Raw genomic sequence first — 19,593 nt, forward strand, 5'->3', positions numbered from 1 at the left:
TGATACTTTTTTTTCTAGGTTGTACCCTGGCTTTTGCCTTTTGCGCACTAACTGATATAATAAGATGACCAATCACATTGAAGTTCCCATTTCCGATGGACATCATATGAGCCTCGAAGAGTTTCCCAAAGCATGCTGGACAAAACACTGTAGCCGGCTACGGAGAAATCTTCTTTTAATCTTAACTATAGCTGGTAAGTAATTGACTTGTAATTTGATGTTTTTAAGATGTGTAATTACTTTTCTATACTTCAGACCAGCAACCTATCTGTCTGTTCCTCTAACTTACTTGGGATTTTGTGTGTAGTGTATGACAGTCACCGAGATGCTGTTCTTACTTTATGGCAGTCACTGTGATGCTATCTGTACTATATGATGGTCCCTGGGATGCTGTGAGCACTTTATAGTGTTTTATGGGATGTTGTGTAGTACACATGGTGGTCACTGGGATGCTGTGTGTACTATATGTTGGTCAGTGGGATGCTGTGAGGACTGTATAGCTTTTTAAGGGATGTTGTTTGTACTGTATGGTGGTCTCTGTGATGCTGTGTGTACTATATGGTGGTCTGTATGGTGTGTACTGTATACAGAGCCGGCCTGAGGCATAGGCAAACTAGGCAATTGCCTAGGGCATCAGCTGATTAAAATGATATGCAGCATGCCTACATTCTGTGTATGAGTGAGGCTGTATCTGCATATGAAATAGTGTATTCATGGAAATCACTGTAACATAGCATTTTGTAAGCAGGTAAAGCTACAGTCGCACACAGAATATAGGCATGCTGCATATCATGTTAATCAATGGAAGCTCCTTGTGTGTCCTGGTCACATAACAATGCAAATAAGACGAATTTTCAGCAAAAAAGGCACCCAACGTTAGCAGAACTGGCCAGGAGCTGCATGGCTTATTGAGTCAAGATATATGAGGAAACATCTGTATCCGAGCAGAGGCAGAGGTCACAGTGTTAGCGGCTGTGCGAGTGCTGGCTGTGGGTGGGTTGGTTGTGCAATAGTGTTCGGCATATGTGTAAGGGGCATTATGTGTGTCATGTATAAATGCATAAAAAATGTGCGACATATGTGTAACAGGCATTATGTGTGTCATGTGTATAAGGGCATTCATAATGTGCAACATATGTGTAATGGGCATTATGTGTGTCATGTGTATAAGGGCATTAATAATGTGCAACATATGTGTAAGGGGCATTATGTGTGTCTTTATGTGTATGAAGGGCATTAATAAAGGTTGGCATAATGTGTAAGAGGCATTTTGGTTTTAAGGACATTAATAATGTGTGTCATGTGTAAGGGGCATTACTGTGTGGTATTATCAGGGGTGCCTAGAGAAAGGGGTAGGGGGTACAAATTACCCAGGCCAAAGTCTGATGGAAGGGCCCAGTCGGGGCCCCGGAACCCCTCCCATTAAGTGACAGCAGCAGCTGCAGCTCTTCTCCTCTGCCCAGCACACACTGCTTTGTGCTGGGTTGCAGTGTGGCCATGGAGGGGCTTAAAATACAATATTTTCTCAGGATTTTTTTCTAAGAGTATAATGTGAATAATGTGAGAAGTAATGTATATAAGGTAAAGTGGTACTACTGTGTGATGTAACGTGAATAAGGGACACCATTGCATGATATAATGTGAATAAAGTTGCACTACTGTGTGGAATAATTTGAATTGGGGTACTATTGGGAGTAGCAAGCCCCTTCCCAGCAAGAACACGCCCCTGTTTGGGCTGTGCACCGAATGTGTGCACTGTTTCTATTTAAAATATTGCGGGTAGGAGCACCAAAATGATGACTGCTATGATGAGGGTTGATGGTGCTGGGAAAGGGGAGAAGGGTCAGAGGCGAAACTAGTGGCAGTGCTAGGGGGCACCAGCCAAAATCTTGCCTAGGGCGTCATTTAGGCTAGGGCCGGCTCTGACTGTATAGGCGTTTTATGGGATATTGTGTGTACTGTAATGTTGTCACTGGGATATTGTGTGTACTATATGGTGGTCAGTGGGATGCTGTGAGTACTGTATGGCATTCTATGGGATGTTGTGTGTACTGTATGGTGGTCTCTGTGATGCTGTGTATACTATATGGTGGTCAGTGGGATGCCGAGAACACTGTATGGCATTCTATGGGATGTTGTGTGTACTGTATGGTGGTCTCTGTGATGCTGTGTATACTATATGGTGGTCAGTGTGATGCTGTGAGCACTGTATGGCGTTCTATGGGATGTTGTGTGTACTGTATGGTTGTCTCTGTGATGTTGCGTGTACTGTATGGTGGTCACTGGGAGGCTGTGTGTGTGCTGTATGGTGGTCACTCAGATGCTTGGAGCAGGATGCACTGTGGACCTGTGGAGGCTAACAGGCTGCTGAGAGAGTAGGGAGATATCTATGTATGTAAAGTGGACTGAGCTTCATAAAACACTAAGGGCCTGATTGTAGTCTGATCCAGTGCCGGTGTAAGGCACCGGAGGGCCACCGGCGGGGGAACGCTCCGGTGCTCACCTGCCCCCGGCCGCTGTACTGGGGGGGGTTGCCGGTGATTGCAGCGTCAGGCATTCTGGAGGGGGGGGCACACTGTTGCTCACCCGCCCCCCCCGGCCGCTAAGTAATACCAGACCAGGGGTAGGGAGGCAGCCGCAGGGGGGGGAGGGGGGGGAATTGCGGTGCCATTCACCTCCACGGACACCTCTTGCTGCACACTGGCGCCCTCCAGCTGCCTAGTGGTGGCACCGGCCCTGCTCTGATCGGACAGTGCCATATTCAAACCCATTTCGGAAGTCTGCGCATGCACAATTCTGTACACGTGCAGACCACCTTTGCAAGCCACTTTGGCGAATATCACACTTGATTTTGCTTTGTTGAGGGGGTGGGCAGGCTGGTGGGGCAGGGGAACGCCCAACGCACTCAAGTCATACACCCAAGTCACGTAGGGTTGACACATTTTCAGGGGAATTTTCAGGTTTTTTTGCTTAATTTACTGTCCGTGTCACCCTATATTACTGTGACTGGTTTTTTATGCTTTTACCATTTTCATGTTGATCTTTTGACCCTGTTGTCCTACTGACTGTCAACCACATGGTGTTGGCCTATTGACTGCGGACCTCCTGACTGTTGATCTGGTAATACACACCTGATTTATGTCCCATTATTACTTATAAGCCTATAATTGGGAGAAGTGTCTGTTCTTATTCGGTTCTGTCTTTACTGTGTCGGCAGGAAGTTTATATAAGCTTTTAACCTTTTGAGTGCCAAGTGATTTTATCAAAATAGGTGTAAAAATTGCCAAGCAAACCTTTTTATTCATCATAATGACCTGTAATGTTTACCTTATATAGGAGATTTTTTTTTCACATGTTTTTATTTGAAATTATATAACAAATGTGAGCAACGCTGGCATTTTAGACGGTATCATGAACATCTCTCACAGATGTTGGCACTCAAAGGGTTAAACAGACAACGTTCTGAGTGTTACGAACTATGTAAGAGGGGAAGTGACAGTATCTATAATTACAAGCTGTCATTCAGGCTAACCACACACTCTTCCAGTTTCTATTTCCAGCACTCCCCACGTCACGCGTTTCACCCCTTCAGATCTCATCGTTACTTTCTCTGTCTCTGTCGTTCAGCCACATGAGGATTAGGTGTGGGTATTGTAGCACGCACAGATGTGCTTTAATGTGCCTCCTTGCTTGCCAGAAAGTAATGACAGGCTGCCGGAAACTCATCAGAGCCTCATTATTTCCCTTGAGTTATTGCTGTGTAGAGTGGGGGGACGGGGGTATAAACCACCATAATCCCCCACCTGCTGCCACATAGTCCCCTTCGTTACCTCTTACAAGAGATCTTACATTGGTCATGTCATGTGTGACAGGCTGTGTCCGCAGAAGCTCCCTCATGGCAGAACTGTTAGTTCCTGCTCCGCTACACAGATTTATTCTTAAACATCTGTTTTCGTGTTGGAAAGGAACCTTATTTTGGCATTTCTCATTTGTTCCAATTATCTCACACGTGGAGACGTCACACAGAACATCCTCAGCTTCCCACGATGACCACCACCTCGCCTGCTCATGCCTTTTTCCTTTCTTCCAGGGATTTATAGGAATCCTGATTTTGAGTTATATTTATATTTATATATGGTACTTGTTTAGTTTCACTGCAGCAGCACGGCCACCGTGAACTGAATGAAAATAACTCTATGCCAACGTAGATAGTTCATACCCTACTATCCACGATGGCATAGAGTTAATTTTAGATAGCGTGGCGAGCACAGCGAGCCACCGAGCCCGCAGCGTTGGCGAGCGAAGCGAGCCCCGCAAGGGGACTCAGACGCACGGCCGCTGCCGCCGTGAAACTAAACAACTACCTTATATATTTTTACTTCTGAAGTCATTATTTCTGAATGAATTTAATTAAAAAATATTTAAAAATATTTATGGTTTTATATATATAAAAATGTATAATCCTGTACCACCTTCTTATTATTTCATTGTGATTATAGGTTTACATTTCATTTATATATTTATATGTTTAAATTAGTTGTTGTTGTTGGTGTAAACAATCTTTAACCTTCTCCATAAAAATGGATATCACAAAAATGTCACCGTCAGCACACTGCCCATACAAATCTTTTTCCCTTTTGATCCACCAGAGATCATCTGCCGGGTGCTGTTGGCATGAAAATAAGCCTATAGGCTTCTATGGGGGTTACACCAGCTTGAGAGTATCCCCCCGATAACCGGGTTTTTACCGCATTTTCAGTTTAGTACATCCCGCCCAAGGTCTGAGTCAGGCCCTCTATATGATGATGTGCAGACAATGGGGATAATTCAGGCCTGCTCGCTAGGCTGATTGTAATCACCCACCACCACCGACCGAATCCACGTGACACGATGGTTACTCACCATTTTTCCACTCTTTGCACATAAATGTGAGGCTAGACTTCCTTTTATAATGGCCGTTTTTGTCTGAACTCGGTGTGGGCGCTGATGACAACGCTGGGTGCGCAGGTGATATCACCGGATGTCACCTGCCCGCCCTTTATGTAGCAGGGCGCCACAAATCTGAGTCACCAGTGACTTAGATTTGCAAACACTGAAGAAATCACTCGATGGTCGGCGGCCATTGAATGATTTTGGTTCCACACGCAAGGCTGCAAAATATCTATCCGCATGCCGGCAGGGGACGGGCATCCGTGCGGGCGGTGGACGGTGTTTAGTTGGCTTGCAAAGCAGGGAAATTCACTACTTTGCAAGTCAACCAGAATGACCTCCGTAGTGTACACCTGGTGCAAATGCTATTGTTCTACACCTGGGCGGCTCTTGCAATTGAACAAAAAACACTTTTCTTAGTTGTGTTTTTTTACCGTGCACATCAGATCAGATGTGCGCCCCAAATCTATATTATTTTTATTTATTTATTTATTACCAGTTATATACACATCGCATACATATTCCGCAACTCCTTACAGAGAATATTTGGCCATTCACATCAGTCCCTGCCCCAGTGGAGCTTACAACTTATGGGCCTGCTTCAGAGCTGATTGTTGCTGATTGTGTGAGGCCTGCCATGATATATCCGCCACAAACAGTGAAATCCCGCCCCTGCAAGGCTGAAAGTGGACTGCTGATCCACTTTCATCTGCAAATCCATTCATAATATATAATAATTGCTGATTTTTGTAGCTCTTTGCCCTTGCGCATAAGCAACTGTTGGATAATCGTTTGGCTTGAGATTGTTATTGCTGCAGTGTAATGCCAATATATATATATATATATATATATATATATATATATATATATATATATATATATATATATACACAATTGGGGGTTTGGACTCTGTATTGCGCTAGATACTAATGCAGCACCTCCAAAATTCCTCCTGTTAGTGAGGAATAGCAAGAAATACAGAGAAAAGGGGTGATTGGAGTGCGCAACCTATTGTCTCTATGGTCACATATATATCATGTACCACCCAGTTCATCCAATCAGTACTCAGAAGTCCTTTCTGAAGGTGATTTCTGTATGTCCAATATTGAATTTGTTCGCAGTAATCATGCAATTTTCATTTTTGAAAAATCTTTTTATTTCAAAAAGCAACCCGACGCGTTTCATCTTTACGACTTCATCAGTTGTACCCCTGATGAAGTCGTAAAGACGAAACGCGTCGGGTTGCTTTTTGAAATAAAAAGATTTTTCAAAAATGAAAATTGCATGATTACTGCGAACAAATTCAATATTGGACATACAGAAATCACCTTCAGAAAGGACTTCTGAGTACTGATTGGATGAACTGGGTGGTACATGATATATATGTGACCATAGAGACAATAGGTTGCGCACTCCAATCACCCCTTTTCTCTCTCTCTCTCTCTCTCTCTCTCTCTCTCTCTCTCTCTCTATATCTATATCTATATATCTATATATCTATATATCTATATATCTATATATCTATATATCTATATATCTATATATCTATATATAACTGAGCACTCTTTTTTATTACCTGTCTTCTCCCCTTCTGTCTTAGGTGTTATACTTGGGTCTGTCTTTGGCTGCCTCCTCCGACTGCTTCCGCCATTGGATGGAAATATTCTTATTCTTATCTCCTTTCCAGGAGATATTCTAATGCGGATGTTGAAAATGTTAATACTGCCACTCATTATCTCCAGCTTGATTTCCGGTAAGTTACAGTGAAGGAAGCAAAATGGAAACGGATGTTTAGCGCACACGTCCAGAATAAATGTTGTCACAACCAGAACATACGATAATGTATTTCAGTTGAACTGATGGGGTCAATTCAATACTTGGAGAACCAATGGTGAAACTTGTGGGTCGGGGGCCCAGGTGCAGAAATATAATTTGAGCCCCCTTCCTCCAACCCAAGTTCACAAAATGCAACAAGACAGAGGGTGACAGGGAGAGGCAGGGGGAGGAAGTGTGCAACAGGGAGAGGCAGAGGGTGACAGGGAAAGGCTGGGGGAGGTAGAGTGTGACCGGGAGAGGCAGGTTGAGGCAGAGTGTGACAGGGAGAGGCAGGGGGGACAGGGAGAGGCAGGGGTAGGCAGTATGTGACAGGGAGAGGCAGGAGGGACTTGGAGAGGCAGGGGGAGGAAGTGTGCAACAGGGACAGGCAGAGGGTGACAGGGAAAGGCAAGGGGAAGCAGCGTGTGACAGGGAGAGGCAGGGGGAGAGGGGGAGGCAGTGTGTGACAGGGAGAGGCAGAGGGTGTCAGGGAGAGGCAGGGGGAGGAAGTGTGCAACAGGGAGAGGCAGAGGGTGACAGGGAAAGGCTGGGGGAGGAAGTGTGCAACATGGAGAGGCAGAGGGTGACAGGGAAAGGCTGGGGGAGGTAGAGTGTGACCGGGAGAGGCAGGGAGGCAGGTAGAGGCAGAGTGTGACAGGGAGAGGCAGGGGGGACAGGGAGAGACAGGGGTAGGCAGTATGTGACAGGGAGAGGCAGGAGGGACTTGGAGAGGCAGGGGGAGGAAGTGTGCAACAGGGACAGGCAGAGGGTGACAGGGAAAGGCAAGGAGAGGCAGCGTGTGACAGGGAGAGGTAGGGGGAGAGGGGGAGGCAGTGTGTGACAGGGAGAGGCAGAGGGTGTCAGGGAGAGGCAGGGGAGGCAGAGTGTGACATGGAGAGGCAGGGGGACAGGGAGAGGCAGGGGGAGACAGTGTGTGACAGGAAGAGGCATAGGGTGACAGGCAAAGGCAGGGGGAGGCAGAGTGTGACCGGGAGAGACAGGGGGGACAGGGAGAGGCAAGGGAGGCAGAGTGTGACAGGGAGAGGCAGTGTGTGACAGGGAGAGGCAGGAGGCACTTGGAGAGGCAGGGCGAGGGAGTGTGCAACAGGGAGAGGCAGAGGGTGACAGGGAGAGGCAAGGGGAAGCAGCGTGTGACAGGGAGAGGCAGGGGGAGAGGGGGAGGCAGTGTGTGACAGGGAAAGGCAGGGGGGAGAGGGGGAGGCAGTGTGACAGGGAGAGGCATAGGGTGACAGGCAAAGGCAGGGGGAGACAGAGTGTGACCGGGAGACAGGGGGGACAGAAAGAGGCAGGTGGAGGCAGAGTACGACAGGGAGAGGCAGGGGGGACAGAAAGAGGCAGCTGGAGGCAGAGTGTGACAGGGAGAGGCAGGGGGACAGAGGGAGGCAGTGTGTGACAGGGAGAGGCAGGGGAAGGAAGAGTGTGACAGGGAGAGGCAGGGGGGACAGAGGGAGGCAGGGGGAGGCAGAGTGTGACAGGGCCAAACAGTGGGTGACAGGAAGAGGGTGACAGGGGCAGCAGTGGGCCCCTCAATCCCTGCTGCAACAATGGTATAGTTGCCTCTGTGGGGAACTGTGGGTGTAATGTACCGTATGCAGGAGTGCACCTATTTTTTACATATATGGTACCCCTACATCATGGTTACATCACCAATTTTTTACACGCATCTTCAAGACAAACCCCCCCCCCCCCCCCCCCGGTAAATGTAGTCTGCATGCAGGACTTACATTCTGAGACATTGCGCATGGGTAATTGATTCCTATGGTGTGCATGTGCTTCTATAAGGAAACATTTTAGTGGGGTTTTGTAATATACAGATTGTGCCACTTTTCTTACATTTTCCCATTTGCTAAAATCACTATATGTTAGCATAAAGGAAGAAAGGTATTGTATCTTATCATCTATGATACCAACGCTGCAGGGAGTCTGCCTTATCTCCGTAGGAGGTTATATACGTGCAATTAACGCCAATATTTATTGTTTATTCATGTGCTTCTACAAATCTGTTAGCGGCTTTCTCTGTACCTGCAGGGGAGTCCACCTTATCTCTGCAGGAGGTACATTATACAGTATGTATATGTGCAATCAGTGTTGACTGTTAAGTCATATGTATGAAAGCTTACTAATTAACCAGCGGCGTTCTCTGCAGTTCTGGGGATCTTATCTTACCTCCTTAGGAGGCTATGTATTTTGATTTATGAACTAGACCTTATTATATGGAATAATGCTGGATGATCATGTAACAGTGTGGCAGATTACATTCCCAGCAAATTTAGGCCCCTATTCTGGTTCATTCCAAAGGCATTCCTTCTCAAATGGACAAAACCACATGCACTGCAGGGGCAGATGTAAAATGTGTAAAGAGAATTAGATTTGGGTGAGTTATTTTGTTTCTGTGCAGGGAAAATACTGGCGGCTTTATTGGTACTTGTGTATTTTGGCGGCGCCCAACACATCCCATACCATAAGGCATGCGATGGTATGCGATGCGACATGATATCGCGCGATGTTGTACAATGTCATACAATTTTAACATTGCCATACAATGCCATACAATGCGATGCGACGCGATTATACATTGTATAAGCACCCTAATGGGTGCTTACAATGTGAAATGCACCCCCATGCCACCCCCCCCCCACTATAAACGTGAACCCGAAGCGTGGCGAGCGGCGGCGGTATGCGTCCTCCGACCTTTTCATACCCCCACTATCCACGTCGGCGTGGGGTTGAGAATAGAAAGTGTGGCGAGCGCAGCGAGCCACCGAGCCCGAAGCGTGGCGAGCGCAGCGAGCCCCACGAGGGGACACGGATACCTGTGAAGCCCGCGAGGGGACTCCGATACCTGTGAAGGTATCCGCTGCGCTCGCCACACTTTCTATTCTCAACTCCACACCGACGTGGATAGTGGGGGTATGAAAAGTTCGGAGGACGCGTACTGCCACCCCTCGCGGGCTCGCTACGCTCGCTACGCTTCGGGTTCACGTTTATAGTGGGGGGGGGGGTAGCGTGGGGGTGCATTTCACATTGTAAGCACCCATTATGGTGCTTATACGATCTTTCATTGCATAGGGGGCAAAAATCGCGTCGCATCGCATGCCATGCCATGCATGCGATGCGACGCGATGTACATCGGGGGCGCCGCTATAATACACAAGTACCGCTTTATTTTTACACTGCAATACAGATCTCACTTCGAAGTAAAACCCCACCCAAATCTAATTCTCTCTGCACAAGTTACATCTGCCCCACCTGCAGTGCACATGGTTTTGTCCATTTGAGAAGGAATTTGCCTTTGCGAATAAACCAGAATAATGGCCATTGTCTAACCAGCTCTATCAGCAAATATAGGAGATCTGTTTTTTCCTTGTACTCAGTGCCGGTATAAGGCTTCTCAGCACCCTATGCAAAACGTCAACACACTGCCCCCCCTCCCCCACACACACCTATACTGCCACCAATACCCACTTTCCAACTCCTTAAGGCAGCGGTTCTCAAACGCGGTCCTCAGGACACCACACAGTTCACGCTTTCCAAGTCACCCAACAGGTGCATCAATTACTAGCTGACACATTTTAAAAGATCCACAGGTGGAGATAATTATTTCACGTAATTCTGTGAGGAGACCTGCAAGACATGCACTGTGGACTGACTGTGAGAACCTGTGCCTTAAGGCATACCTGCCTAAATTTCCAGAATGACAGGGAGGCTAAAAATCTCGACCTCCGGGGAGGTGGGCAAGTCCCCTTCTTTCCCTGGAGGCACCCCACACCCTCCCCTTTGCCATCCACAACAGAGTACAAGGCAGCAAAGTAGGAAAGTTTACCTCAACGGAAGGCATGGGGGTGAGGTCTTAGACGTTCCACAGCCGCCACCTGTATTAAGTACAACAAGGATCCTCATAGACATCCTTGGTTTTTGTGATAGGCAGAATTGGTGGCGCCTCCCCAGATCTGAATGCCCTAGGCAGCTGCCTAAAACTGCCTAATGGTAGAGCCGGCCCTGTTTGTACTGCAAATGGTATTTCATAATTGCAGGTTAAATATATAAAATATTAGTACAACAACTTCCTCCAAATAGTTACAGGTGATTGATATTGTTGTAAATTACAGAAAGGTCTAATATAATGGTGCAGACTAAGGGGGGTATTCAATGTGCCAGTCCCGTTCTCGGTCAGCTCGAATGAGAACATGCAGGCAGGATTCAATGTCCTGCCTGCCGGGGAGTGAGAAGGGGCCGTGGCTGTGAGTTGCGGCCGGGAAGAGGCGAGCTGCAGCCGGCAGCTCGTCACTTCCTAGCCGTTCTCGGCAGAATGAGCCCGTCAGCTTGTGATGCCGGGCTCGTTCTGCCGAGATACCCTGCTCAATGCTGTCGGGGAAGACAGCATTGAATAGGGCCCGGCGGGCATCTCCGGCTCGCCGGTGATTGATTATCCCCCTAAATAATATCAGCCCATATAGGCTTGCATGGACTATACTGGGATATTAGCAGTTATAAGATACACTAGGTGATTCATCGCGCCCTACGGGCGCTCTTCACACCGTCGTAAGGGGCTGCGCCCCCTTAATTTGTGAACATTTGTATATGAGAAAGATGGTTAGAATTGTATGAAAGATGGCCTGTATTGCAACTTGAGTTATAGGTGAAATGTGTTAAATAGAGAGTATATGATTTGGAAGGGGGTGTGTATTGTTTTGTTTAATTAAAAAGCGGTTACAGAGTAAGATGTACATTGATAGTGTGGATGGTACAGTGACATTTGTGGGTGTGGGGGGGGCTGTGTGTGCATGTTGTTTAGGTGTGTGTGCAATAGTATAGTAGGGTGTTTTTGAGTCAGCGGCTCCCCACTGGCGGAGGTCACGACACAGGAAAACAGGAGGCTGGGTAGTGATAGGGGTGTGTGGACATAAGGGGGACTAAAGAGGAGGGTGGGAGATACTGTGCAGCTTCTGCCAGTGGGTGAGGGTCCAGTGTGGCAGTACAGGAGTACAGGATGGTGGCCCTGAGTCAGTGTCTCATCCTACTGGGTGGGAGTTAGGGTACATGAGAGCAGGAGGCTGGGCTATAAGGCATGATAGGGGCATGTGGCCAAAACAGCGTCAGCGACTCCCCAGTGGTGGAAGTTATGGTTCAGGAGAGCAGGAAGCTGGGTAGTGATAGGGGTGTGTGAGTATACGGGGGACTAAAGAGGGGCTTCGGGGTGCCATGAATTGTGGGAGGGGCGTGGGGGGTGCCGTGAATCAAGGGAGGGAGGGGGCGCAGGTGTCCGCGAATCGCGGGAGAGGGCGGGGGTCCGCAAAGCGTGGGAGGGGGCGTGAATTGCGGGAGGGGGGGTTGCGAATTTCGGGAGGGGGGGTTTGCGGGGGAGATGTGAATCGTGGGAGGGGGCGTGAATCGTGGGGAGGGTGAGCGGGGGGTCCGTGAATTGCGGGAGGGGGGGGGCACGGGGCGCGATAAATCACCTAGTTGGTTATATATTCTTGTAGAAGGATGGTAGGATGTTGCTGTCATTCAGAATGCATTTACATAAACAGTAATAGTAGCAGTAAAAGATCTGACTTAAAACACCTACAGTAAAACAGAACAGGTGTTATATATTATACAAAGAATTGGTTGATGATGTGTAGGTTGACGTGCACATAGTTGTCACTGTAAAAAAATTGCTACAAGAAAAAATCAACACAGAAAGGTCAACACATGTAAATGTTGACATAAGTGTGGCACTTCATTGGTCTCCATGTCGACACATGAGAATGAATATGAAAACATTCAAAAAAGAAAAATAAATCTTCAAAAACTCATGTCAACCTTTTTCATTGTCGACCATAGCCGTGTCAGTGTTTTGCATGTGCCATTTAATCCTGGGGTTGCCGTGAATCACGAGCGGGGGTGCGGGGGGGAGGGAGGAGGTGAGGTGTGTCCGCGAATCACGGGAGGAGGGGTCGTGGGTGGATGCCGTGAATTGCGGGAGGGGGGGTTGCGGGGGGGTGTGTGGGTGCCGTGAATCTTGGGAGGGGGGGACGCAGGGGGGTTGCAGTGAATCGTGGGAGGGTGGGTCGCAGGGGCGGGGGGTTGCCGCAATGACAGGGGGGGAATCGCGGTAGGGGGGGTCGCGGGGGGTGGGGGGTACCGCGAGGAAGGGGGTCCTGGGGGGTTGGCACAAATCGTGGGAGGGGGGGTCGCGGGGTGCCACGAATCGCAGGAGGGGGTGTGTCACGGGGTGGGGCCGCAAATCGCAGGAGTCGCCGCGAATTGGGGGGGGGGTGTGCTGTGAATCGTGGGAGGGGGGTCACCGGGGGGTGTCGCGAATCACCACAAGAAAAAATCAACACAGAAAGGTCAACACATGTAAATGTTGACATAAGTGTGGCACTTCATTGGTGTCCATGTCGACACATGAGAATGAATATGAAAACATTGAAAAAGTGAAAAATAAATCTTCAAAAACTCATGTCAACCTTTTTCATTGTCGACCATAGCCATGTCATTGTTTTCCATGTGCCATTTAATCGTGGGGTTGCCGTGAATGGGGGGGGAGGGACACATTGCTCTGTTTCTGGACTTTCTTCTTAATTTATGGATTACCATCACCTGTGCTTAAACACCTTTCTTATCAATTACCCTGTTTAAAACAGGTGATGACAATCATAAATTAAGATGGAAGTCCACAAACAGAGCATTCTGTCCCTCCTGGAGAGGGTCATGTTGGGAGGTATGGAGGTGTGGGGTGCTCACCTGGTGTGTCTGGTGAGTAGCTGTGTCTTTGCTGTGTAACATGGAGAGGCAGAGGGTGTCTGGCACTGTCTGTGGGCTCACTGGGCTGGTTCTCTGTCGTGTGACTCAGTCATGTGAGTCAGAGGCTCCACCCAGCGTTACAGCTTCAGACACACTTTGAGTGACAGATGTAGCCAAATATATAAGAGATATGATTTTTACATTAATGTCTTTGGCCATATTGTTCATAAATAGAAATAAAATAATTATTATCACTACAGTTGTGTATTTATGAATTTGAACTGCCTTCTTGTATTCCTATCAGAAAATAATATACAATTTCAGGGTGACTGCATCTAGAAATTTCAAAGAAATTTTGTAAAAAATGTGTATAATTATTTTATATAATCATTATACGTGACCCATGATATATCCTTATTACCAACTCATTTTGAGTGACATACAAACAATACCGATGGGGTATCGGGATTAAGGAAATATGATGGGCAATTTCATTACCACAATCCTGTTAGCGCAATCATTCTACATATATTTGCAGGCTAATTAAGGCACAGAATTATTTGCTTCAGGAACACACTATTCCTCATACACTTACTGAATTTAGAATAAAAGATTTTAACTGTATTAAACCATGTTATTCTTGGGGATCAAGCGTCCACCCCACCCGAGTTTTTTTTGTAATATATACAATACTGTGCAAAAGTTCTAGGCAGGTGTTAAAAAAAAATGCTGCAAAGTAATAAAGAAGTGGCAGTTGTTTATTTTTTATCAATTAACAGAATGCAAAGTTAATCAACAGAAGAGAAATAAAAATCAAATTAATATTTGGTGTGACCTTCGTCTGCCTTCAAATTCAGTACTAGGTACACTAGCACATGGATTTTGTAGGCTTATAATCAGGTGTATGCTAACCAATAGGTGATAATGATCCTCTTAGTCATGAACTGGAATAGGAACAGCGGTGTAGGAGGCTTAAAACTGGGTGAGGAACAGCCAAACTCTGCTTTAAACGTGACAATGTGGAAAACAGTTTCATGTCACAAACATATACTATTAACACTTCCAATTTTGAAAGCATTCTAAATTTTCAGCATTTTTTCCACACGAGCCTATACATTTGCACAATACTGCACTTTATTTGGTGTTGGAATTGTGGAAGCAACTCAAGGCCAACTGTTTAATACTGATGGAAAATCCACGATCTTGTAACAGTGATCAAGTTATGTTAGCAAAAGGTCCAAGAAGTCCACTAATACCCCTTTCACACTGACAAATATTTCCCGGGTGATTGCACATGAACCCACATCAACCCGGGAAATTGGTCAGTGTGAAAGAGTCCTGGTAGATGATTTCAGGTCCAGCGTTCCGGGATTTCTACCCATGTCTTAATTAGGGTTGGACCCGGAACGCTCGCAGGTCCAGGCTCAGTGTGAATGGGTATTCTGGGTGGACATGACCCGGGTCCCATTCAGTGTAAAGGCGCCACTGGAAGAGGCTGACATCTCCCAGTGCCGCCCCTTCCACGCCTCAAGATGACGTCACCCGCCCGGCTTCATGCCGGGTCAGGTGGCTAGTGTGAAAGCGCTTGCAAGCCAGATCGCAGCTGGTATTTTGTACCCGGCTTGCGACCCGGCTTGCAAGTGCTTGCGAGTGTGAAAGGGGTATAACTTCTGTAGTAAAAGACTGGTTAAATACATTTCACTTTTAATTTAGAGAGTTCTACACTTTTCATAGAAAAGACAGAATTGACTAGATGCCCTTCACTTTGTGTCCACAGGTTTGGCTGGCCTTGATGCCAAGTCTAGCGGGAGAATGGGTACCCGTGCCATGGTGTATTATATGTCCACTACCATCCTAGCAGCACTACTTGGTGTTATTCTGGTTCTCTCGATTCACCCTGGTAACCCCAAACTGAAGAGGCAGGTCAGCATCTCAACCAAAAATGAAGAGGTTTCCAGTATTGATGCGTTTTTGGACCTTATCCGGAACCTCTTCCCAGAGAACTTGGTACAAGCATGTTTTCAGCAGGTATGACCTTCATATGCCCATTTCATTGCTGAGTAAAGTATGTTTATTGGATAATGTACTGTGCGGCTTACTGGTTACTGTACAATATAATGCAGTACACTTTACCAAAGAACATCAGCGGGGTGTATTGTAAAGTTGGGTACTTTAGTTAGCAGCTGAGGAGAGTGGTGGCGTGGGATGGTGGGGTTCAGTGCGGGGCAGTGGGGCATGTGAAAAGAAGCCCATAGACTACTATAGGGTAATGCCAGGAAAAGCTGGTGTTACCCTCTTAGGCGGAAACGAAGCAGTACTGCGTTGATACATCTGAAAATGCAGTAAAACCCTTGAAAACTGAGTTGTTACCGCATTTTCTGTTTGATATATCCCAGACACATTGATGCCACTGACCTATGGGGCATACACACGGGGTAATTGCAGGGCTATTACTGGGCCATCTGACTAGATTGCTTAAAGATTATACACAAGAAAGAATTGGAGAAGTATTTAGTGCGCACAAGTAAACACGGTGCAGCTAAGGAGTGAGTGCAAAAAAGTGACATCCAGTACACTTTAAACCATAGACAATAGAACAAATGAGCAAACACTCGGTAACGTGCTCCCAATTTACACCATGTGTGTTAAAGAAACTACAATGAAGTACTGTCCCTTTAAGAGTTTACGATGTTGTTTCCAATTCCACAAATATTTATCTGTGGATAAAACCTTGGCTTTATGCAGCCAGTGAAGCAAATATATTGCCAAGGAGACAAAGAATACATTTAGTGCAGATGGTCAAAAAATTTTTGGGCAATTATGAAGTAGATGTGCACTCACAGTATCCGTATCAAAGCATAAGCATTCATTTTAATCCCACTGGCAAAGACAGGAACTCTTCATTCCAATGTTAAAAAGCATGTAATGGAGTCCAAAGGCAAGCTGGAACAAAGTGTTGGTAATTGTCCCTGGAATAGATGGTCCTCTCCAATGACCCTCCGGAAGGTCCGAGATAGAAACCAGGTAGGTCCTGCCTGCACCATGTCCGTCCCGCTGTGGGACAGTCCGTTTAGCCTTCGGGTGTGGTATAGGTTTCCGACAGTCGAGATCCCGACAGTCCCGACAGTCATTAGCCCGACGTCGGGATCCTGACTGGTCGGACTCAGACAGCGTGGTGAGCGCAACAAAGCCTCTTGCGCTCGCCACGCTGCGGGCACGGTGGCTCGCTATGCTCGCCACCTATTCTATTCTCTCTCTATGGGGGTTGTGGACCCCCACGAGGGAAAATAGCCAGTGGCCGTCGGGAACCCGTCTGTCAGTGTTTTAACAGTCGGGATCCCGATGTCGGGTAAATGACTATCGGGATCCCAACTGTCGGGACCCTGTCCAGCACCCATTGTCTTCTGCACTGGAACAACCTCCTGCCACCCTTTAGGGTCTCTGATTCCCTTACCTCCTTCAAGCGCTCCCTCAAAACCCACTTTTTTCGACTAGCCTATCCCTCCTCCTAACCTCTTTTGATCCTCCTATCCTGCCTCCGTTCTCATCCGTTCCTACTTATCCTAATATTTTTCGTTCGTCCACCCACCTCCTTTTAGTATGTTAACTCTTATGAGTAGGGTCCTCCTTCCTCACGTACTCACCCTACCTCTTTACCTCACCTGTGCTCCTGTCCTGTTCTTCCCTTCCTCTACTTCATCCTCAGTCTCCTCGACAATTTCGACACCTACTTCTGAACTGATGCTGATTTTAGTTCTACCAGCTATACCCCTACATTTGTTTTTTGTTTGCTATGTACGGCGCTGCGGACACTTTGTGGCGCCTCATAAATAAATGTACTACTACTACATTGGAATGAAGAGTTCCTGCCAGTGGGATTAAAATGAATGCTTATGTTTTGATACGGATACTGTGAGTGCACATCTACTTCATAAATGCCAAATAAATAATTGACTATCTGCACTAAAAGTATTCTTTGTCATCACTGAGTTTACATCCTCATCTCGGGGGGTCTCAGTGATCATTAAAAAAAACTATCTCCTTTGAATGTATCACTTCTGAGATAGATCCAGGGGGTAGATTTATTTTTCTGGATTGGGTACTTATATGTTAGTTAGGCGCCCACTATAGTTAGTACGCTCATACCCCCACTATCCATGTCGACGTGGAGTTGACTTTATATAGTGTGGCGAGTGCAGCAAGCCACTGAGCCCGAAGCATGGCGAGCGTAGCGAGCCCCACGAGAGGCCGCGGAAAACTAAGCAAATAGCTAAGTGGGCGTCCAACTAACATATAAGTACCCTGGATTGTTATATAAATGCTATTAGATTCTGTATTTTGTTGATTTATGTACCTCCCCCTTTTACATATGAGATCTTGTAATTGGCAGTGGACTTCTCTGCTTTACACTCAGAAGATAATATAATTTGCCTAGGAGACTTTAACGCAGTAATGAATCCTGGTATAGATAGATGGAGCAATAAAGGGGAGACAATGAATACAAGGAGGGGCACAGCGGATTTTATCAGAGAAATAGGGTGGTGTGACGCTTGGAGGGATAGGCATCATACAGCACGTCAATGCTCCTGTAATACACCGGCAAAAAACTCCTTCTCCAGGATAGACATGATACTGTCTTCAGAAATGTTATTAAATAGTATTTCGCTAATTGAATATAGATCTCGTGGGATCTCAGGTCATTCGCCTGTGGTTATGCAAATAGATTTAGAAAAGGAAGTGGGATATTGTTACTGGAGACTCCAATCAGTAAGGTTGACTCAGCTAGATAATACGGATGAGATAGCTATGGAGTTGGAGGGCTTTTTCATTAGAAATACTGAATCAACTAAAGCTACTCGTGTATGGGATTCTTTTAAAGCTCACTTTAGAGTCTGTATGATCAAAAAAATAACAGCAATAAAAAGGGCTTCTCAAGAAAATCTAGAGACAAAAATGGTAGACTGTGAAAGGTTCTATATTATGGGCAAAATTGAAAAATATTATATAGCCTGGTTGGGTGCCCCAAAAAATTGGGACGAACATCTGCAGGAGATGGCTAAATGCAGACTACTTAAAAGCTCCCATCAAATCTATTTAAATTTAGATAAAGCAGGCAAATATATGGCCCTACTTTCTAAAATAGATAGACCTACCAAATAGTTAACAAGATAATCTCAGAGAATGGTGAAATTTTGACAGATACATCTAAAATAACTGAATTTGTTAAACATTATAGGGAAGTATATAAATCCAAATTAGAAGATGGGGGTTGGAAGGGGATATTCAGAGGTACGTGGGAAGGATCGAGTTACTAATACTGAAATCGGAAGCCATAAAGATTTTAGAGTCCCCCTTTACTATAGAAGAAGTTGAGGCTGCTGTTAATTAATTAGCAAATGGAAAGGCCCCAGGAATAGATGGGCTGCCGGGCGAAGTATATAAATTTGGGAAGTGGAAGAAGAGGGGGGCCTGGCTGACTCAATGACAGAAGCCGTTATAACAGTTATCCCTAAGAGTGGTAAAGATCCGTCATATATGGATTCCTACCGCACAATATCCTTGATTACGGCTGATGCAAAGATCTTTGCTAAGGTTTTGGCAATAGGCTAAACAGGGTAGACAGGGATATTGTGCACCCAGATCATACCGGTAAATCTACCTCAATAAATCTTAGACGGGTCTTTACTTATCTCCAGACAGTGGAGCACGCTGGGGTTGAGTCAGCTATAGCCTCCTTCGATGCCAATAAGACATTTAACTCAGTGGAGTGGCCTTACCTTCGTTCAGTATTGGATTCTTTTGGTTTTGGCCCACGATTTATTGGTTTAATCTTCCTGATATATCGTAACCCGAGAGCAAGAGTCGCCATCAATGTGTATGTCTCTGAATTGTTCCCTATGTCAAGGGGCACCCTCAGGGGTGTCCCCTTTCGCCACTGCTTTGTAAGTTAAGGGCGATTCTGGGGATAGGTGGAACGCCAATGGCTTGGAATTCTAATATCGTATCTCTATGCAGATTACCTGATAGTTGGCATATCTGATTATGGTAGGGATCTGCCGATTGTAATTGAGACCCTTAGCGAGTTTGGGCAGTTTT

General features: G+C 46.3%; 1 protein-coding gene across 1 annotated transcript in view; it reads left to right on the forward strand.

The window, feature by feature from the left end:
* The first annotated feature begins 64 nt into the window (after nt 1–64).
* LOC146041518 (excitatory amino acid transporter 2-like) overlaps nt 65–19,593 on the forward strand; it is a 64,384-nt gene continuing 44,855 nt past the window's right edge. Inside the window, exons 1-3 of the mRNA XM_083161481.1 lie at nt 65–194; nt 6,530–6,682; nt 15,275–15,525. Of these exons, the coding sequence (XP_083017607.1) occupies nt 65–194; nt 6,530–6,682; nt 15,275–15,525 (534 nt within the window). The remainder of the gene's footprint in view (nt 195–6,529; nt 6,683–15,274; nt 15,526–19,593) is intronic.

The sequence above is a fragment of the Crinia signifera genome, chromosome 19, assembly GCF_055691185.1.
Source record: "Crinia signifera chromosome 19, ASM5569118v1, whole genome shotgun sequence".
Lineage (NCBI taxonomy): Eukaryota > Metazoa > Chordata > Amphibia > Anura > Myobatrachidae > Crinia > Crinia signifera.